This window comes from Pseudomassariella vexata, assembly GCF_002105095.1.
Source record: "Pseudomassariella vexata strain CBS 129021 chromosome Unknown BCR38scaffold_3, whole genome shotgun sequence".
NCBI classification, from domain to species: domain Eukaryota; kingdom Fungi; phylum Ascomycota; class Sordariomycetes; order Amphisphaeriales; family Pseudomassariaceae; genus Pseudomassariella; species Pseudomassariella vexata.
Window position 1 is genome coordinate 1,280,696 of NW_024467958.1, and position 21,374 is coordinate 1,302,069.

Sequence of the window (21,374 nt, forward strand, 5' to 3'; positions counted from 1 at the left end):
GGCTGGTTCGGAGCATATTTCGATGTTATTAATCAACTACGTGGACCCTGTAGAAGTTCAACCACAAACAGTCCTGCGCAACTTCTCACCACCTCCTGGCTCGGCCACCACCTCCTGGCTCGGCTCGATCAACTGGTCGTCTACTCCTCGTCTTTTCCACCAATACTTCCACCATCCCAGGGTCGTTCGGCCTGAATACGGCCTCATCCACCACTGCACCTCGAAGGCCCTCCCCACCCAGTGCATCAGGATCCGCCCCCCGTTCAAAAGCCACTCGAAAAATCCCAATCCTGCGCCGCACAAGCGTGTGCAAGCGGCGTATATTCCTCGATGTTTCCGGCGTAGCAGAAATCAAGTATGAGTACCGGATGTGCTTCACCTCGTTCACATCGGCCACAGCAAATGAAAGCAAGTGCTCGGCTATGCGCCGGCACTGTGTTCGCCAAGCATCCGTAAAAATTGTGTCGACGCTGTTCTCGATAATGTGCAATAATTAGATCTTGTTAATCTTCTTAGGAGGTCCAAGCAAAAGTCCGTGTTACGATTTCGCGTACGGGCCCTGATTCGGCGGAACAGCGGTTCTCACATGAACTGTATTCAGATAACTCAGCAACCACGAAGCAGCAAAGTAGAGGAAATTGGATGTAACCCACAATCATATCCTTAAGTAATTCGCAAGCCACTTGTGTGCCTGGAGCTGGCTTTAAGCTGCGAGAGAGCCATGGCCATGGCACTTATCTTGTTAAAATAACACAGGGACAGGTATCCTCGACCCAAACCCTTTCGTAATTCAGAGCTCTTTATTTTCAACTCTCCCTCTTTTCGAAGCCATGCCTACAGGTCCTGGATCTAGATCCACCGGTAGTGCACGTTTCCCCAATGCTGAAAGCACATCCCTGCCTGCTTGTCGTTACGTTCGCCAGCCTTGACATCGTTCTAGTGAGATTCAGCGATTAAACGGCCTCTACGCTCCTCTCGAGGATACTGGGCAAATACGGTGAAGGGCGATCGTATATGCTGTTGGGGTTCTGGCTTTCCTTGTTCCAGCGATTCTAACTGAAGTGTCGGAGCTCGAGATGGGCAGAAGAACGAGTGAAGTGTGCTGATTACTTTGCAATAAGGGCAAGTGTGCAAGGTGCGAAGGTTCGGGTGTGTCGTTAGTTCTTGCTAGCTGTTGTGATTGACAACTCAATGCCCGAGGTCGCAATCCTTTTCGACGTTGGATATACGTATTACATGTGCGCTGATGATCCCCGTCACGTTGATAGTATGAGTGAATATGTTCCCATCAGGCCTGTTGTCAGCATTAGACGCATGCAAGTACGCTTCCTGAAGCCTCTGTCGTAGGTCTGTCGTATCATCGTTGTGCAGGACTTGATCCAGCAGCCTCTTCTTTCGCTTTCTGGGTAACCAGACGGAATCATACACGGCTCGCTCGTAGCGCATTGATATTTCCGCAGACTCTTTTTGTGGCTCGTTGAACATATCTCTTTGCTGGCCGTTATCCTGACCCTTGATATCAAGATGGCCCTCCACCTTGGCGAAAGAGAATGATTCGGACATAGGTTCCGTTGCGGAGGCTCTCCCGTAGGTTGCCGACGGAATGATAGGCAAGCAGGGTCTGCGAGTCAAAACGGGCGAAGACGAGAGGGAAACGCTATGTGTTTGGGGATGGTAAGGCTTTGATTTGGGGCTAAAGACAATTAGAAGATTAGAAGTATTTAACCTAGGGTCTTTACTAGTAAGCACAGCTACCTATGCTAGTAAACCACCCAAATGAAAGTTGTCCCCATCCTGACAAAACGACTAGAGAAAGTGTAGGGTGAAACATAAAGCTGTATTTTCATGAGTCCCCATCGAAAGTTGAAAGCGTTCGATGCTCTGGTGCCTCTTGAACGAGTATTCTGAGAGGCGTTATGAATGTGCCGACTAGTTCTGGCTCCACATTTCCAAAATCCGTGGACGAAGTCCTGTTGTTAAGCGTGGTTAGATGAAAGCGATTTCATTTTCCGATGGAGATAACTAAAATTGGTGGTGGTGTTGAAAATGCTTTGGCTTTTGACATGCTGATGTATGACGGTTGCTAGGGCGCTCTGCTCTCGTCATGTTTCCAGCGTCCACAGATGAACGGGTGCGAAGTACTATCAGCCGCCCTAATTCACGACTTATAGTCACTGGAAATTCGAACATCGATCGGCACGTTCAGCGCTGTTATTATGGGGAGAACGCGATGGTTAACACTTGAAGAACATCAGTTCAATTGCTGACTATTGGTGCAGTGCAACTCGTATCGTATTATCCACCCTATGAAAGCAGTATTAAGCGTATCAGCAGCATTGTGTGGTAGATTGCCGAAGCAAGATTTGGTCTGTTTGTTGTAGAATAGACTCCGACTGGCATTGATGTAGGCAACATATGTCAGTCAATCTTAAGAAGCTTTCGAATGGAGGTTTTGGGTTGAACCGTGAGGGAGTTAGGAGAATGCAGCCGATGAGTGCTGCTCAGGTAAATAAGAATTCAGCAGGATCACTCGTGAGATGGCAGTTTGGGAGCTTATGCTAACATACTGCTGGTGAACCCCACTGATAGCTACTGGGGTGACTGTGTCGGGGTTCTCGTACCAAAACATAGACTTGGCGAAAGCTGTAATTTTCAAATCCGCGATAGACTTGGGCTTCTGTAGAAGCATTTACTTCCAATCTGAATGAAGACAATTAGAATCTTTGTCAAGGTTCCGGAGCGTTGCCAGATCTCTCACTGTTCCGAGAGTATCATTAGCGTCTTTACCATGGAGTCTCGAGCGATAAGTGGGCTGACTGTGGTCTTGCAATCAAAGAACTAGAACGTTTCAATCCAGGCCCTCACGAAGCGTGTGAGTCGAGCGACTGCGATACTGCTAGTGACGAAAACTTACGGCCGAATCGAAGGTCGGAAGCCTCATCTAACGAGGAAGCCTTTCCACTTTTACCAACCACGTCTGCTCACTCCCCTGACAGCGGCCAGTAATCATCAGACGTCGTTGCACAGGCCCAATAACATACCAAGCCTCGAGTCAACCCAATCAACCTCACCATCCCCTTCCGTTGGGTTGACGATCAAATTAGTAAGCAAAATAATCACTAGGTTGATCAACCGGCTATCCGCACTGGGCTAGGTTGACTGGTTGCTAAGGTAGTTGCCATAACTAGCCGGAAATAATGTCATCGTTAACCTCGCCGGCGCTATACCCTACTAGCATGCCGGCGATTTCCGCAGCGGTCTCCTCTATAGGCTCATCCTGGTCACTTAGCCAGTATGTCTGTATGGCCGTCTCAGCCACTATAGACCCTAACAGAGGGTCTTCTAGGTTTGCTGAGCCGGCCTGTACCATCTTCGTAGTGTCTGGCACATACCTATGAGGTTGGCGTTAAGGCTAGACCGCTGTGAAGTTATCATCCTACCAATGGATGAAAATGATCGCTCGTATTCGGCTGACATAACTAGCCTATATTATAAGGAAGTTAAGTGAGCAGTGGGTACTTGAAACGGCGTTCATGCTAGTAGCCCATTGGGTCAAGGTGGTCTGGCCCTCGCTGATGGCCACCAGCGTATTAGCGAGGTGACCATGCTATCGGGGTTCACGGTGTAGTGGTTGTTTAGGACTCCATAGTAATTGGGGAAGCAACTTAAGCGCTAGAGCACCGCAAAAGATCCTACAGGGCTAGCAGGGGCCTCTAGCACGGGCAGATTACTAAAAATAGGAGCCTTTAGCCTTGGCAACCACTTCGCAACCATAATCTGGAGAATTAGTGGGTTGGCCGGTTGACGTCAACCCTTGGCAACCAACTAGGTTGAAGTGACCTGGTTGTCTCGAAGCTTGATTATGAGAAGGCCGAAAGGGGAATAGGAGTATACCGTATTTCGGACATTACTGTACTGTTGACCCCCTGAAGTGTTGCTTGAGAGAAAGAGTTTCTTAGCTCTGCTTGGACTAACCAGCGAATTGCATGGCTGCATTTCATATACAGGTGTTCGAATGGCTTCGAGTATTAACAACCTCAGTTGTCTTCCTGTGGATCTCCCTTGAGTGTCTTGGGTAAATAGCTGGACTATTCCCATTCCGAGCAGTGGTATCTGTTCGCCATCCATCTATACATTGCCCAGCCACTGTACTGAGTGGCAAATCCTACAGCCATAGAAAGGACATCAGGGATTGCGTAGCCGCGAGCTCATAGGCCAGCCAAGTAGATCTCAGCAGGCAGCATGGTAACGACTGAGGCTATTCGCGAAGACGAATTGAGTTTTTGGGTTCACCTAGAAGACTGACCTGGCGAGTAAAAGGTGGTCCACAGCAATCACTGGATGAAATAGGAAGTGTGATGCGTGCACCTAGGGGGGATGATGCTATAATGCAGCAGTGCGCAACGTTATAGTATCTAATTGAAGGGATTCACCTAACCAGTGGGTCCCCCTACCTTTTGTATTAAAGTGATAAACCTGGCACCCGCCGTAATTTTTATGGTTTACTTGTCGAAAATTTCAATGACAAATGCACTTTGAATGATGGGCAGACGCAAGCTTGGCTAACGCCAATGAGAAAATTCATTCTGCGAACCCAAAAGTCAAGCAGGTAGCCTCTATTGATCTGCCTATGCACCAAGTTGCATGCTGTATAGCCGCAATTCCAAGCTGGGTGTGAGTCGGTTGTTACAGCTGCCGAGAAAATGATAGTGGCTTGGTGGATGTGCGTTCTTTGCTTTGTCTTTGGCAAACAGCTTCAATGGCGAAGTAGCGTCCGTCTTCGCACCAGCTTTAATCAGAGGGAGTTCGTATGTAACAGCCAATCAAGATAATTGAATTTTGACTCAAATAGGGACTATACCCGTGAAAGTCTCGCCACATTTTCTACCTCAAAAGCAACTACAGCACATTTTAGACATTTTGAGTAAAAAACATTTCATTTTGAAAAGAAACGTTTTGACTAGTTATACCAAATAAGCAGAGCCTTAAGTACCTGGTTCATCATATGCCATGCCTACTTCTACCCGGCAGATACAAAAACTCATCGACGGGTACAAACTACTCCTCCGCAATCTCAACGAGCCCATGGACAGCTACGCTCTCCGCGGTCTAAGCCGCGAATGCCGCGCCTGGAGTGAGAACTACCACATCGCTAACCTCCCCTAAGTTTCTGGAACGACATCCACCCGCACCCGAAGCTTTTAGAAGCTTTTCACGAGAATCTCTTCAGTCTAGATCGGCTCTACTTGACCCGGCCCCAGCAGCGCATGTCCATGACCCGGGCACGGCCAGTGCCCTGGTATGCGCGCCCGGAGGCCCCTGTTTTGTTTGCGCAGCCCGTGTACGAGATCTCACAGGCCTTGTCAGTGGCGCGGAAAAACGAGATTTTGAATTCGCGGGCGTTAAAAAGTCTGCGCTTTCTTCGAACGAGGGATCCCAGGGTCGACGCTATTACGATAGCGGATTTGTTTTTCGATAGAGCGCTGTTCAGGACTATGCCTGAAACGGTGGCTTGTATGGGGGCTTTGTATAAGTGTTAGCTACGACGGCGATTTGCGAGATAATGGAGCCTTCTTGTCTACTCGTTCGATAGTTGGTACTCGAATACTATTTGTATCTTCTACCTAAGCCACTCGGTTTGTCTATTTCAGTGTTCTCTCGAAACACATGTTCTTACATAGTCTTATGTTGGATGTTTAAGTAGTTGATTAATACTATCCACAACCTCAGCTATAGTCGAGCGTTGAAAGTCGACGTTCTGCCTACAACACGTTGACTTAAAAGCTCGTCAAACATGCGTGTCAACTTTTGATTAGCAGCCTCGCAAATCTGGTGATGCACCATGATCCTCTTCCCATTCACCAGTATCCCATGACGCTTCCCCATCTCATTGAAAGCTTCTATACTAATCCCTGCGCTCTTCATGTCTAGCCAGACCATATTCGTCTCAACCGGCCGTAACAGCCTCCCACCGGCATCAGTCCACGCTCTTCCCAGCATTTTCGCCATGTCATGCGTCTTTTCCAGCTCCCCTCTGCTGTCGACCTGTTTTGCACCAAAGTTATCCAGGACAGCCTGCCGAGCCATAGCAGCCATGATCCCAGTCTGCCTAACGCCTCCTCCAATACTCTGCCGCAGTCTCCTGACTCTCTTGATTAGATCCTGGGACCCCACAACCATAGCCCCCATAGGAGCTCCCAAGGCTTTATTAAATGATAGGGTCAGTGCATCGCAATACGAAGCGAATTGTTCTAGTGTCCCTGCCCCGGCGACAACGGCGTGCCATAGGCGTGCTCCATCGATATGTACACCGATCCCATGCTTAGCTGCCCAGTACTTGATCTTATGCAGCTCGTTTAGGGGTATGATGTTGCCGTGTGCCGTGTTTTCGATGCTGATGGTTTTCGTTGGACATCTTTCTGGTTGGTCAGAGAGGATGGCGTGTTTCTCGATATCAGCGAGGGTTATGTAGAGACCGTTCATTGGTCTGATGGCTTGGACCATGGCTCCGGAGAGGTGAGCTAGGCCACCGGCTTCGAAGTGGATGATATGGGCTCGATGTGTATCAGCATCCCTTACCAATTGATCGGGGTGAGGAAAATCCAAACAACCCACCTTGAGAGTCTGCAAGTATGGAGTACGGTGGTTGGTGGAGCAAGGCCCTTATTGACAATTGATTCGCCATCGTGCCCGACACGACCAAGACGGCGGCTTCTTTGCCGCACATAGCCGCGATCTGGTTCTCAAAGGATCGGGTCGTTTGGTCCTCGCCATATACATCGTCATTGAGTGTTGCTTGTTGAATCGCCTCGAGCATCCCTAGGGAGGGGGTGGTTATGACATCGCCTGTTAGGTGCCTTTGAGTGCATGCGTGAGGAAGTCAGGGGTTCGTGAGCTTACTCCTGAAGTCAAAGGCAGAGCCGGTTTGTATAGGATTGCCCCAATGTCCATTGCCCTTCTTAGATGCCATGGTATCAGAAACAAGAGGTGCTCTAGACAGAATCCTAGGTTTGAATCAGCTCAGAGCAGTCGTTGAGACCGATTTGAAATGAGTCTTCCTCGTCTATTCTTGATTTTGAAGAGATTTAGCAGATTGAAAGCAATCGGACCTTTTCTCATTCATGAGTCACAACATATAATTTTAACGGGATGAATTATGATTTCATTCCCCGAAATGTCGGCGAGTGCCTGTCTGGCCGTATTATGCACGATAATTCGAGTCAAGGTGCTTACATCAGAACTGGACCACTCTCGGTTAAGCATAAACTATGAGGAATTTTCTGCATTGGGGAATTCAGTCAGCGGTGAGAATTAAGCATACGGCTGAGATGCATTGCACCCTAGTCCCAATCCTTCGACGCTGAACTGATGCTGTGTGGTTCGAATGAAAGTCTGGGGATAATACGCTGGCGCTTCAAGCAGTCTAGGCAAAACGGTATGATTTGCGAAGTTCCGAATCACGTTATCCAAAGTCCCAATTTTAAATTAGTTTTGAGAAAGGGTCAGATTCAAAATGGTCGCCTTTTGATCCTTCCGGAATCCATGATGCCGATTTGTGCGATTCGAAATGGCGGCGGCCACAACCCCTGCCCAACGACAGATCTAGACTCCTCTATTTCGCATGTAATCATGCAGGTAAAAGCTTTCACTTTTGCAAAAACTTTGACAAATATCACTGGGGCCTCGATAATCGTTAATAATTGACCCTCTTCGCCCAATGTTGTGGCATGCGGTCGATGGTCATTGACTAAGATTAACTTGTCTATCCGTTTTGTGCGTACTCATCTGACAATATGGGCAAAATAATAGGGACCATGGTGCAGATAGTCAGCAAAGTTGATGAAGCAGATCAGCTGGCATCTATCGGACTAGAAAGAGATGCTGATGGGTTCATACGCTGGCGGTCCGACTCACCTGACCATCCACGGAACTGGTCTACGAACCGCAAAATCTTCGACACTGTCATAATCATATTTCTGGAGTTTTATGTGCAAGTCACCCTTTTCACAGCTAGGTTAATTTAACTGACAAAAACAGGACAATTATCGCTACGACGGGTGTAAGTAAACTCTTGCTCGTGCAAATCGACCCACAAGAACTGACTGCTGTCGGTGGAAAGGCTGCAGTAGCACACGAAGCTGGGCCCGAATTTGGATTGGAAAGAAGAGTTGCTATCATCTCTTTTACTTTTATGTAAATTTTTATCTTTTCGGTCATGTTTTGCAGTCTTTTGGCTTACAGAAACGATAGGTACAACTTTGGTCAAGCCATTGGGGGCTGCCTGATTCCCCCACTGTCGGAGCTCCTGGGTCGTCGAACACCCTACCTCATCTCGTGTGCCACGTTCAGCATTTTCTGCCTTTTTGTGGGAATAGTGCCACATGTCTCCGCCGTGTGGATTGGCCGCTTTGTCGCCGGTTTTGCTTCCGCGGTGCCAGCAGTTGTCACGGCCGGTAGCGTTGAGGACATCTTTAACACCAAACGACGGGTCTGGATAGTCATCCTATGGAATGCTGGTTCCACGGCAGGCCTTTGCTTCGGTCCAGTGTATGCAGCACACATTTCTTCCGCCTTTGGCTGGAGATGGGTCTACTATAGCTCTGCGTTTGTGTGTGCGGCAATATTCATATGTCTTCTTACCATCCGTGAGAGCAGGCCGAGCAAGTTGCTGAAGACCAAAATATCAAAACTTCGAGAGCAAGGTAAGATCGAAAATCTCGAGTGGAATAATCCGGATCACTTCCCTAATGTAAAGGTTTTCCTGGACTTGGTCGCCGTCCGGCCGGTGCGGCTCCTAGGAAGCGAACCCTTGGTTATGATGGTCACGACCGTCTTCGCAGTCTCCTGGGGAATGATCTATTTCTTCACCGAGGCTCTTACAGATGTATACATGTCGATGGGCTGGTCTCGGACTCAAGCATCTTTGCCATTCCTGGCGATTGCCTCCGGGATCCCCTTGACCTTTTTGCCAAGGATCTGGGATATGAAGATTGTCAAGTCGCGACAGAGTAAACAGCAAGTCGTAGAGCCGTGATTATTCCCCTCTAACTCCGTTTCGGATTTTCTCATGCTGACACATGCAGTGAGGACAAGATCATGGGGTTTTCTTGGGCTGCTCCAGCTCTTGCGGGTGGACTTATTTGGTTCGCTTGGACGGTGCCACCAATCGTCCATGTTGTATGGATAGTTCCAACACTGGCATTGGTGCCTATTGGATTTGCGGTAAACGAAATGGCGTACACACTCAGCGGCTACTTAGCTGACTCTTACCTATTATACTCGGCTTCTGCATTTTGCGGTCTGGCCTTTGTGCGGGCCATCGTATCTGGGCTGATGCCCTTAATCGCATATGAATTATACGGTGGGCTTGGCGCGAACTTTTCTGGCACCGTTGTTGCAGGCCTGTCGGTGCTGTTTTGTGCGACACCATGGGTTTTCTTCCGGTACAGCAAGCAGCTCAGGGAGCGGAGCCCTTTCGCTTGCCATAGCCTGCAAACCCATTTGCGAACACAGATAGAGAGGGACTAGAGTCACAGATATGATAGAAAATAGATCAGATTTTGAGGTTAGAATAGGAACGGGAAAACGATGAAAAAAGAAAGTGCTTCATATGTAGCCGAGTGTACTCAACCTGCCTGCTTGCAAATAGCGATAGCTTGTACAGCCTGTATCATAAAATCAAGTACAGAAGCGTGCGGCTATTTTATATTTCTGCCATCGATGCTTGCAATTACATTTGCTAGCCGATGAATATCATATGATTGCCTTATTAGAAAAACATGAACCTCTTCGTAACCCCACGCTCATCTGCCGTGACCCTGGTGTCGGACCGCACCAGCCTTTCTAGCTTTGATTTTTCCTTTCCAGCTCTTGCTTGCTCTTTCGTGCTCGACGATTGATATAGAGGCATTCAATCTGCTCTATTGCAAGCAGCCAAGAGGCACACTGAAGGCCCTTATGGCCACCTTCACTCCATTGGACTTAGGGAGACTAGAGACACGTTCAATCCTGTGCCTTGCTATAGCTGCAATAAGTCCGATACCTGGGGTAAGACATCCGAGCTGACGGATCTGGGGCCAATCACAACTCAGGGAGTGAGACAACTGGATGTTTACGGCATCAGTTCTGTACATCACATTCCTTGCTTATCGATTGGATCCAGCATGCAAAGAGATAATGTTCAGCTATTTAAGATGAAGGGATTGAAGAATCTGATCGCTTTTCTTTAGTCCACCTCCATGTTTTTGGGCTGGATCTCAACTGGGACAACGCCAATGCCACCATGTGCATTAGAACCATGAAGCACTTGCTCGCATGGTATTGCATTCTTGCTTCCGCCCATGCAGCATCCGAGCAGAGAGGAGAGGAAGGCGATAAATGTCGCAAAACATCGGTCGCGATTCTCGGGGCCGGAGTAGCAGGCATAACGGCTGCTCAGGCATTGGCCAATGCATCAATCGAGGACTTTGTCATTATCGAGAGAAATGACTACATCGGGGGTCGCATGTTACACACGACTTTTGGAAAGAAGCCGGACGGATCACCGTACACCGTGGAACTCGGCGCGAACTGGGTACAAGGACTTGGCTCGGAAGGTGGTCCAGAAAACCCCATCTGGACGTTTGCCAAGAAGCACCAGGTCGAAAATGCCTACTCAAACTACAGTTCCATCCTGACCTTTGACGAAACTGGTGAAAACGACTTTTCCGGCCTACTCGACACTTTTGAGAACGCGTATGCGTCTGCCGAACAAAATGCCGGTTACATCTTGAAAGACAATCTGCAAGATACCAGTGCACGAGCAGGGTTCAGTCTGGCAGGATGGAAGCCCAAAAAGGACATGAAATACCAGGCCGTCGAATGGTGGGAGTGGGATTGGGAGACGTCTTATACACCGGAAGAGAGCGGGTTCCTATTCGGCATCACGGGATACAATCTGACCTTTTACCAGTTTTCCGACGAAAACAACTTTGTTTTCGACCAAAGGGGATTCAATACCTGGCTTATCGGCGAGGCTGGCGCTTTCTTATCAGATGGAGATGCCAGGTTGTTGTTGTTGAATACGACGGTCAAGGGAATCTCATACTCAAATGAAGCAGTCAAGGTCCAAACCGCGGACGGAGAATGCATCGAAGCCGAGTATGCTATATGTACATTCTCTTTGGGAGTTCTTCAAAACGAGATCGTCGAATTCAACCCACCTTTTCCGCGCTGGAAGCAAGAAGCCATCGAGCAGTTCCAGATGGGCACGTACACCAAAATTTTTCTGCAGTTCAAAGAAACATTTTGGGACCCAGATACCCAGTTCTTTTTGTATGCCGATTCTATAATTCGGGGATACTACCCGGTATGGCAAAGTCTATCAGCACCTGGTTTCCTAGAAAACTCCAACATCATTTTCGCTACTGTGGTTGGAAAAGAGTCTTACCGCATCGAGAAGCAATCTGATGAGGAGACCAAGGCAGAAGCCATGGCTGTGTTGCGTACGATGTTTCCAGATCAGGACATTCCAGAGCCCATCGATTTCTTGTATCCAAGATGGAGCCAGAAAGAGTGATTACAGTCCCTTTCCCCCTTTGGAATACTGAATGGTGCTAATAAAGATTATAGATGGTCATATGGTTCATATAGCAACTGGCCCGTTGGCATGACTCTGGAAAAGCACCAAAACATACGTGCAAACCTTGATCGCCTGTGGTTTGCCGGTGAAGCAAATTCAGCAGAATACTTTGGCTTTCTACACGGAGCATGGTTTGAAGCTCGTGAGGTTGGAGAGCGAATTGCTGGATTGCTTGGTGGAGACGACAATTGTACAGAAGCAGGCGACTCCAGGTCAATGGCAAGATACGAGGTTCTTCGCGGAACCACGCAGCTCGATGAGTATAATGCTGCTAATGGATGGTCATCGAGCAGCTTTTTGACGTTCGGTTTCGAGTAATGAGTGATTGAGAAGTGCATCTGGGGTTCTTGATGGCAGGCCCTAGCGGTGGACCTGTTCAGCAACCAAGGTTTCTGGTCCAACTTCATATTGACCTCTCCGGTCCCTCCAGAGGCTTGGATGAGGCGGGCTGCACGAGTCAGTGGTTACAAAAGTCTCTCTTTAAAGCCGGTACTTTATATGGCATGTTAATTTTCACGCGGAACCGATCTTACTTATGAGGCCAACTACAATGTGAAAAGAAATAGATATAGATAAAACAACAAGCCAACGGATTCTATTCTATCAAGTCATGTGGTTACCAAAAAACCCCAACATGATATTTGAGGCTATTATGTGGTTTAACTCAGGTTCGCGATTCACCCAATACCCTTCCTATTCACCAGCTCCGTTTGTGTCTTTGTAGCGCTGAAACGAGTTGCGGGGAGTGTTCTACTACGACCTGCCAACCGAGAGTCAGGCCAGAAATTTCAATGAAATTCAATACTACATTGCGACTAAACTGCCGTATACTATTGAAGTTCGGCTCCCCACAATGCTGCCATTCTAGCACCAGCGGCGTAGCAGCTAACTCTCAAAACAACCAACCACTTCAACCCGGTTGCCAAGGGTTGACGTCAACCAGCCAACTCAACCTACCAATTCTCCAGATTTTGGTTGCCAAACCATATTAATTGAGACTCGGTTGGTGAGTTGGTTACCAAGGGGTTGCTAAGCTAAGGGCTCACTATTTTTAGTAATTTGCACGTGCTAGAGCCTACTGTTGCTAGGCCAGGCCGACTGGTATCAGCCGTTCTCATACAGATACGCTTGTATTATTCTGACCAAAATGGGTTATATCCTGATGGAAAAAGTAGCTTGAACGCCGGATAGATTTTAGAAATGTTCAGGTATGCCTTAAAGGGTGGGCCCAGCCATCGGAAAATTTAAACTGAAAATCTGATAGCTACATTGTATGCACGATACTTTAAAGCCACTACAGAGTATCTTCAAGTAATTTATTATGTTGTCACAACTCTGAAGACGTCTTCTTCAAATTATAATCCCCAGGTCGTAAAAGCCTTCAGAGCCCAACCTTTACCTAGCCACCGCACGGAAGTCGGCTCTACTACGTATTTTTAACCTAAGCGGCAAGCACTGCGATTTGCTCATTATTATAATTAGTATTACTTAAAATATCAGACTAACCGCGCAAGATATAGTATGAAAGACTAGCCCATCCCTACTAATGTTAAAGAAGTTCGAGGATTCCTTGGATTTGCGAATTTCTGTTGTAGAAAAAGTGCTGCACCTTCAACGAACCTGACTCTGAAGGACTAACTGTGATAAGGTCACTGCACGCAGTAGGTTCTCAAGGTGCAGGCCGAAAGTAGCTTTTTGCATTGATAGGGATGAAAGGAAGTAAGTTTCAACCACACTTACACTTGGAAGATCGGGGTATATACAGCTTGCCTTGCCGACACGGTCTCCTGCGACTGCAGCTTCTTGCTGTCGCGGCGTCCTCATGATGCTGGAGTACAGAGCGATTGGACCCCTGTCTGCACAACCACCGAGAATCCGTGAGGCCGTTGTTATGCCACCCACTGCTCTTGTCATATTCGTGTATCTTGAACAGTTCCCCAAGAAACTGGCGAGCCGGGCTGCCCGGGGCTCTCATGGGATGAATGTCTTGGTGGATGGGCTTGAGTTGTTCAGGCCACGCACACTCTCCTCAGTCGCCAATGTCGCACATGACAATGTGAAGTGTATAGCCAAGTTTTCTGATGCCTATTTCTTCCTCTAACGACGCCAGTTGCGGGGCATCAATATTTCAGCACACTCGTGCCACGATATAGCCAGCCACTTTCTCGGCCGGAAGTGGCCCATTCTTGCCCAGATCACCGAGGCCACCACCACAGCCACCTCGCCTGTCATTTCTGTTCCCGGTTGCATGTAACCGCAGGCAATGAATATATGCCTTGGAAGTTGACGCTGTGCGCGCAAGCCTGCACCTCGATCTAGTCAGGGCCAAGCAGTCCTGCCGTCATTTTGACATTTTACACAAGGCGAATAGTGTTGAGAAAGCCCGGCACCTGGACGTCAGCATCAGGGACCTACATTTTTCGAGATATTTGCATTGCCCTAGAGGAGTAGGCCCCTCTTCCGATCCGTTGTCCCAGATAACTTCCACGTCATATGCGAAGCGGCTTTAGCTAGCGTTATCGACCTGCAAGCACTCTTCCCTGAAAAATGTCCTCAGCACGTCAAGAGTGAAACAGAGAAGATCTCTAGCGATGGCAGCGACAGATAAAAGTCAACTAACGATGTCCAAACTTTTGAATAGTATGCTCCACGTCTTATTCAGCTGCCATCTATGTGTGCTGGCAGTGAACTGACGACTGTCCCCTTCCACTAAGTACCAGATGACCTCCAAGGGTTTTCTCTTCGAAAGTTCCATTTGGGCCATATGTCGGGAATCGTAATTCTTAACGACAATGGACATTTGCGGATATAGTGTAGAGGGGGATGTGGCCTCCCTTTTCTGTGTTCTCTCGGACAAAACAGTCGATGAAATAGGTAGTTTTTTAAGTTGTAGATATCCAGAAAGGTCTTACTCAGGAGACACTCTTGGAAGTATGCAAGAATAAGGCAACATGACTGACTGGCTAAGGATATTTCAATCAATAGTTGTTTGCCCTGGTCAAGTTAGTGTTTGGTAATATAATTGTGATATTTGCAAGAAAGCTATAAAGAATGACTTGGTTGTTCTATTTAGAAATTGGGAACCAGCTTTTGTTTGAAGGAAAGTGTAGGAATTATGCCGCGCCCGCCCCGTGACGTTTCTGGTGTTATCCTGGTAAAGTGAGATATCTCTCATGTCTGACGTTCTCCTTTATAGAGAGTGTGATAACAAGCAGCTATCCAAGCAATCAGTATAAAACCTATGTAAAGTAATGAAATAAACAAAAGCAAAAACCGACGCGAGAAACGAGGTAGCCCAACCAACTAGGGTATCAAATCAGACAAGTTTTTACATGTGTTTTTCTTTTCTAATTAGAGCGTCGAAACATTGCCGCGCCTAGTGTAATTATCGGTGTTTTTCTGACTATCTGGTTGCAATATGGCCCTTATATGTGGCGCGGGTGTGACCGCTCCCCCTACAAACGAAAGCGCATTTAGCTAGCTCGAGGACCGCTCCCTCTCGCTGCTTCATAGTGCCAATAGAGCCCCCAATACCTGGATTCCGACAGTTCATCCTTAGCTTTCCCATCTTGCAAGAGTTATATTTAGAACTGCCGTAGGCGTTTTCTCTTCCATCGCACGTAGCACATTTTATTGAACACCTTTTTGCAACCTTCCTCTGCGCCGCACTTCTCGTTTGAAGGCATTTTGGATATCGACAAAGAGAACCGATTAAGACAATCAAGTAAGAAGTGAAGCTTTTTGGAAACGAAGAATCGTATTTAAAATTATGTATCAGCTCCAGTGATAAACTTGCTGAGGCCGGTCAGCACGGTTAGATCTTAGTGTCAATTGCATACAAACATTGGCCATGCCAGATGACAACGTCGTTGTCCAAAGGCCCTTCATCGAAGTGTGAGCTAGCGAAGGAGTAATTAATCCACGCTTCAACTTCCTAAGCGCTCTGCTTGGTCCCACGTCGTTCGATTCGCATGGCTTCATCCAAGTCAACTGAAACTTTTCGTCCAGACTTTTGGCAGAGCCCTTGCGAGAGAGATTGGGCGAGAACAAGGCTAAGCGCACCCAACCCCGCCCCCGCGGCTGCTGCACTCAGGCATTTGGGTGAAAAGTTGCCTGGCTTGGTCTCGACAAGGGAAAGCCCACGCGACTTCAGTGTTTCACGGGTGGGAAAAGCTGAAGAAAGAAGGACGCGCTGTTGGCGAAGGCGACCGATAAAGGTAGTCTTGCCTAATGAGGAAAAGATGGTATGTATGGTACTTAATGGGCGCGGTCGGGCCGTAATTCGCACGTGGTTCACCCGCTCGCAAACCCGAGTATTCAATTGTGGGAGCAGAGTTCGACTAGACACATTGCCAATTTCCTCGAGGAGATCTCTTGGTGGGCTGGGTGCCACCGTGTTGGCGCAGGGATCTCACTCAACTGGCAAACATCCAATCTCCTACAATCGCGGACATTTAGTTATCCAGCCGTACGAAGTGGCTTGAGATCTAGGAGACTGTCATTGTTCAATCTGGTGTGTGCAGGACAGAAAAGAACGCTTTTCATGATCGGCGTCAAAGTGCATATGTCGTGTGGTGGTGGATACGAGCCAGTTTTTACCAGGTGAGTGCGTTGATGTTGAAATGTCTTGCCTAGAGATGAGGTATTCAATTATTCTGGACGCTTCTACTGACAGAGATAACTTGATTATGGAGAGAGACAAATCAACATAAATGGGTTGTGGAGGAAAGGCTTCAGCATGGCACCGTATCTACTTGCTTCCACCGGGTCGGTATCGAGAGAAGATACTCCGATGGTGTATTTCCCAAGTTGTCAAGCATGACTCCGTTCATCAACCCTGCTTCATCTCATATACATGTCAAAATAGCAAGACCTTGCTTAAGGCTGAAACCCAAACGTCGGATGCCAGGCATTAAGCTTTTCCAATTGAGATTCGAGGAAACTAGTGGGTTTGGTTGATTTGATCAATCGCACGACCCATGCAGCCCAGATTACTTGAGACGGAAAAGGAGGTAGATCAATTGTTCCTTTCCCACGTCGCAGTATTACAGAGTAAAACCGTTTCCCCTTTCATCCCTACTCTCCGATTCCACCGTTCTATCAAGCTCGGGATATTGAGCTTCAATCCCAGTACCTGGAATATCTTGGCGTTTTCCCTCAAGCATCGTTCACCTTGTTGTTCTTGTGGTGCCCCACCACGGACTTTACAAGACCGCGTCATATCGCGGCAATCCAACTTTGTCGCACAATCACAATGTCGAGACAGTCGTCCTCCTCCTCCTCCGAAAATACAGCGACCGAGCCAACCACTAGCGTGCCCGATGTTCCCGTTTCTTCCCCGGAGGTCTCCATGACGGTGAGCCCCTCCTCGACGGCACCGGCGGAAACATTTGCGAGAAAACCTCATGTTCACTATGCCCTTGATCTCAACACCGACTTGCCACCAACGGCTGCGAACAACAGGCTCTCCCCCCTCTCGCCGACGCCGGGCATCGCGCGCTCCGACACTGAACTCTCCCGGATAGGACTCAAGAGGCGCAATACTCGCGTCAACACATTCAAAACCATCAATGAATTCGAAGAGCCTGGCTGGCACCCCGGTGCTGAGCCTGGTGTCGACACCTCCAAGCCCGATGGCGGCCATGCCTCCATGTCCCAATTGCATGCCGAGTGCCAGATTACCATCGTCGACTTTTCCCAGGACCAACTCGCTATACACGAACTGAATAATACGGAGATGATTGAGTTTCTGCAGCGGCCTCAGGAAGAGTGGGTTAAATGCCGTTGGATCAATGTCAACGGGCTAAGCTGGGATGTCATCCAAGCCCTGGGCAATTACAAGAACCTCCACCGCCTGGCCATCGAGGATATCATGAACACCAAGAATCGGACAAAGGCTGACTGGTACTCGACACACGCCTTTATGGTCATGACCTGCCAGAAGCTAGTACGAATGATTGACCCGGACACCAGTGACGACGAAGAGGAAGACCATGATATTCGTAGTACGAGAAGTCATTCTTCTGTCAAAGGCCTCAGGAAGAGACTCCAGAGGTGGTGGGCTGGCAAGAGGAGGGAAAAGCATGGCGTACCTGTACCTAGCGTGCTAGAAAATGGAACACCACCCAATTCTGGCCCTCCTCCTATGCACCACCAAGCCACTGGTTTCTCCGACGTCTTCAACCCTAACACACTCTGCACCTTACAGAGATACCGTGCCTCGAGCAACGATGCCCGCACTGATTACATGGAGAGGCACAGTGCGCTTGCGCCACGAGGCTTGGCAGTGATGGCTGAACAGGTCGCGATGTTTGTCACTTCAGACAACACCGTCATTGCCTTCTTCGAACAATCAGCCGACGACGTGGAAAAGCCCATACTGGCGCGACTCAGCAGCCCGGATACCATCTTGCGACAGTCATGCGACGCTTCCATGGTCGGTCAAGCAATCATCGATGCTATCATCGACATGGCCATACCAGTGGCAGCTTGCTACGCGGACGTGGTGGGCGATTTGGAGCTCGACGTTCTTACACATCCCACCATTAAACATACCAAATCCCTCTATGTCATCATCTCGGAGATAAGCAAAATGTACAGCTTGGTCAATCCCATCGGAGCTCTCATCAATGCCTTGCGCGATCATAAAACGGAGTTGCCGCAAGATAAAGCGACGAAGGAGCTGCAGAACACCTTGGAGGGAGTCATTATTACGCCCATGACCTACACTTACCTGGGAGATGTACTCGATCACTGCGTTCTCATCACTGAAAGCTTGAACCAGATCAAGGAGTCGGCAAATGGCATGATTGACCTAATCTTCAACACCATCTCGGCATACCAAAACGAAAGTATGAAGCAGCTTACTATCGTCACCATCGGTAAGTATCTGTCGCAGTCATTTCTTCCTGGGGTTATCTTCTTTTGGGAAATATCCTTACTTCCAAAGATTCAACTTCATCCTCATAAGATGTTACATGGGGAACATTTACTGACGCCGTGACCAGTTTTTCTTCCCCTCACATTCATCACGGGTTATTTTGGACAAAACTTCGACCCTTTTCCTGAGCTGTACCGGGGCACGATATTCTTGTAAGTTCACCACCAACCCACATATTTCTCAAGTGGGCGGAACGGAAGCTGACTGGTATAAACACAGTTGGACCATTGCTATCCCCGTGGTTGGGGTCACGTTGCTGCTGCTTATGCGCGACACCATAGTCGAGTGGTTTGTGCGCTTATATCAGCGTCGCAAAATCTTGCGTGTGCGGAAGAAAAGACAGGCGAAGACGGACCGGGCGAGGACTGCGAGGACCAAACATAACAGGATGCGATTGTAAGGCCGTCAAGCCCATATATATACCAGCGTATATGCCAGCGACTTTGCTATGTTTTTGTCTAGATAGTATCGTATGGAGTTGGGAGCTACGGAGGTATAGAAAGTGCGGAATAGAGGAATTGATACCCATTTGTACAGCTTCGGTATGCCACAATATGTATTCCGGACTGTTTTCAGTCGCCACGAACCGCGAACGACACCAAGATGGACAAAAATTCATCGCGAGCTGGCTAGTAGTCAAAGTGTTGACACACGCAACCATCCCCCCGTACGAGTTCCACGTATTGTCATCAGGTTTTGGAGGATGTAATCAGATCCCCGGAAGATGTGAGGCGGGACCGAATCATCAAGGGTCTGGATACGGATGCTGACCATGTCCATATGATAGAGGCTTTACGGACTCTTCACGGTATTTTTCCTGCTCCCCCCTGATATGTCAAGCCGTTGGGCGGAATGACACGGCTGGGCGTGCAGATGTCCATGTCACAATCAATGCTTTCACAAACCTGGAGATGGAGGATATTTCTAGGTTAACTTCATCGACTACCTCCCGGCTGTTCACAAACCCCGTCGCAGCTTGAGAAAATATGCTGCAGAAACTGTCGACGATAATGCAGACACTTATCTCACCCTCCTGAGTCTGCTGACTGAGTGCCAAGAGATGCTAGCGTGGATTTCAGAAGCCTGGCTGGACTTCAAGACCGCTCCAGGAGACCAGAAACCCCTTCTCAAAGCCGCTTTTATAACGGAAGCAGCTATTTTCGCTGTGAAAACAATGCAGAAAAGGTCCAAAGCGCTCGTCGAGAAGCACGAGAGTGCTAAATACATCTTGGAGGGCCTCAAGACAAGAGAAGACCAGCGAAATGATAGCATCGATTCTGTTATGGAATAATTGTCGACTCTCATCCCCATCCTACAGGATTTTCAGGCAGAGCTTGGCAGTCCCAAAACCATGAAGGATCCACTTGAGTGCAAGGCGCCTCGAGATTAACTTCGAGAACAGAAATTCCTTATGGTTATAACTGGTCTAGTCATCCTGTGCCGCAGCGACCAGTCACCGCCTAGGCTGGAAAATTTCACCTCTAGTTTCAGGCAGTTCCTCTTGAATTGGCAGCTGTCTTTGACATTGCTGCTCGCAACGTGAGTCTTCCTTGAACTCGATTGTTTCGAAGAAGAAATTAGCTTAAGTGAGGTGGTCCTGACAATCTTATACTTGCTTTAAGAAATCAATTTTGTTCCATTTTCCCCACACGAGCCATCAACTGTTACCTGGATCCGACTCGCAGGAAAGGGCCTCAATCTTGAATCACGAAGGAGCCATATTGACGCGGAGCTATCAAGCAGTGTTTCTAGATCAATTCTGCGATCTATGTGGCCTAGCGTATAGTCTATCTTTTTCACAACATTGGGTCAACGAAGATTTGAGAGTAGCAGCAAGGATCGAGGAAAGTCGACCTATGCGTGCTAATTTCTGGTTCAAGCTATTCGTTATGTTACGCATCAAACCACCACGGTCCAATACTAGCCAAACCTTTATACGAAATCAGTAAGCTCCGCCAGCACATGTTGGTAGCACCATGCCCCAAATTGCTTCCACTGTGGGCATTTTAATGTCACTCTTTTTTTGCCAAACGAACAGCTAAAATCAGATGCAGCTAGCATCTTAATGATATTGAGTTAATGGCCGTAGTAATGGGGATGAGTTATCTCAGTGTTATATAGCGTGTGACCGGCAGACATCATCGCGCATATTCAACTTGTCAAAATGTGATATACTGAAAGGCAGACTGGCTGTGGATATATACACTGTTATTTGCCGGTAGTAACCCAAACTCTAATGGTATCGGCGGTTTACAACCCCCCTTACTATTGTTGGGTAGCTATTCTGGTGGTTAAGATAGCAAATTTATCAATCCTCCAAGAGTTACGGTATCACATAGATCTACCGACCCCATAACAGTAGACTAATCATATGAATTCTGACTTCAATGCCTAGACTGAATAACGCCAAAGCCTACTCCTTTTGTGTACGGAGAGGTAAAGGATTATAGTTATTCTAGTGTAGTTGATTACTTAATAGTTTTGGAAAGCACTGACGCTGGCTCATAAACTCCCTCTCGTTGTACAGATTCCAATCATGGTCCATGTGCTCCATCATCTCAAGCAATAACAAATCTATAGTCACGTAGCCGAATCAAGCCAGAGATTTATGAATTATTTGCCGGTTGAGACGATAAAGGAGTTGGACCAGGCTGTTGACTGGGTTATCCTGAACCTACAAGAGATCGCCGACGTGGCGGTCCCGAGACGCACCGTTGGCCGAGGCGCTGGGGTCCCGTGGTGGTGCCCGCAGGTTAGCAAGGCTTGCGCTGAGACTAAGAGATGACGGCGGGACTACCTCCAGGCAAGGTCGCA

General features: G+C 48.1%; 4 protein-coding genes across 4 annotated transcripts; 3 read left to right on the plus strand and 1 right to left on the minus strand.

The window, feature by feature from the left end:
• Window positions 1–5,242: 5,242 nt before the first annotated feature.
• BCR38DRAFT_481997 (beta-eliminating lyase) lies at window positions 5,243–6,970 on the minus strand (the record flags this gene model as incomplete). The annotated part of the gene is made up of 4 exons (XM_040863445.1): window positions 5,243–5,523; window positions 5,778–6,554; window positions 6,616–6,846; window positions 6,901–6,970. The coding sequence occupies 4 exons, from the start codon at window positions 6,968–6,970 to the stop codon at window positions 5,243–5,245; spliced, it is 1,359 nt and encodes a 452-aa protein (XP_040718795.1).
• Window positions 6,971–7,563: 593 nt separating this feature from the next.
• BCR38DRAFT_423477 (major facilitator superfamily transporter) lies at window positions 7,564–9,601 on the plus strand. Its single transcript, XM_040859593.1, has 5 exons — window positions 7,564–7,990; window positions 8,038–8,059; window positions 8,120–8,193; window positions 8,251–9,030; window positions 9,084–9,601. The coding sequence occupies exons 1-5, from the start codon at window positions 7,794–7,796 to the stop codon at window positions 9,526–9,528; spliced, it is 1,518 nt and encodes a 505-aa protein (XP_040718796.1). The 5' UTR covers window positions 7,564–7,793; the 3' UTR covers window positions 9,529–9,601.
• A 696-nt stretch (window positions 9,602–10,297) lies between these two features.
• On the plus strand, window positions 10,298–11,938 carry BCR38DRAFT_455466 (putative flavin-containing polyamine oxidase; the record flags this gene model as incomplete). Its single annotated transcript, XM_040861793.1, has 2 exons — window positions 10,298–11,553; window positions 11,611–11,938. The coding sequence occupies 2 exons, from the start codon at window positions 10,298–10,300 to the stop codon at window positions 11,936–11,938; spliced, it is 1,584 nt and encodes a 527-aa protein (XP_040718797.1).
• Window positions 11,939–16,970: 5,032 nt separating this feature from the next.
• On the plus strand, window positions 16,971–18,960 carry BCR38DRAFT_335848 (uncharacterized protein; the record flags this gene model as incomplete). Its single annotated transcript, XM_040855413.1, has 3 exons — window positions 16,971–18,501; window positions 18,628–18,712; window positions 18,780–18,960. The coding sequence occupies 3 exons, from the start codon at window positions 16,971–16,973 to the stop codon at window positions 18,958–18,960; spliced, it is 1,797 nt and encodes a 598-aa protein (XP_040718798.1).
• Between the last annotated feature and the right edge of the window lie 2,414 nt (window positions 18,961–21,374).

Coding starts and splice junctions, on each gene's coding strand:
- BCR38DRAFT_423477 (XM_040859593.1), top strand. CDS start 7,794: ATGGGCAAAATAATAGGGACCATGGTGCAGATAGTCAGCAAAGTTGAT. Junction 8,060..8,119: donor CAATTATCGCTACGACGGGT/GTAAGTAAACTC, acceptor GTCGGTGGAAAG/GCTGCAGTAGCACACGAAGC. Junction 9,031..9,083: donor AAACAGCAAGTCGTAGAGCC/GTGATTATTCCC, acceptor TGACACATGCAG/TGAGGACAAGATCATGGGGT.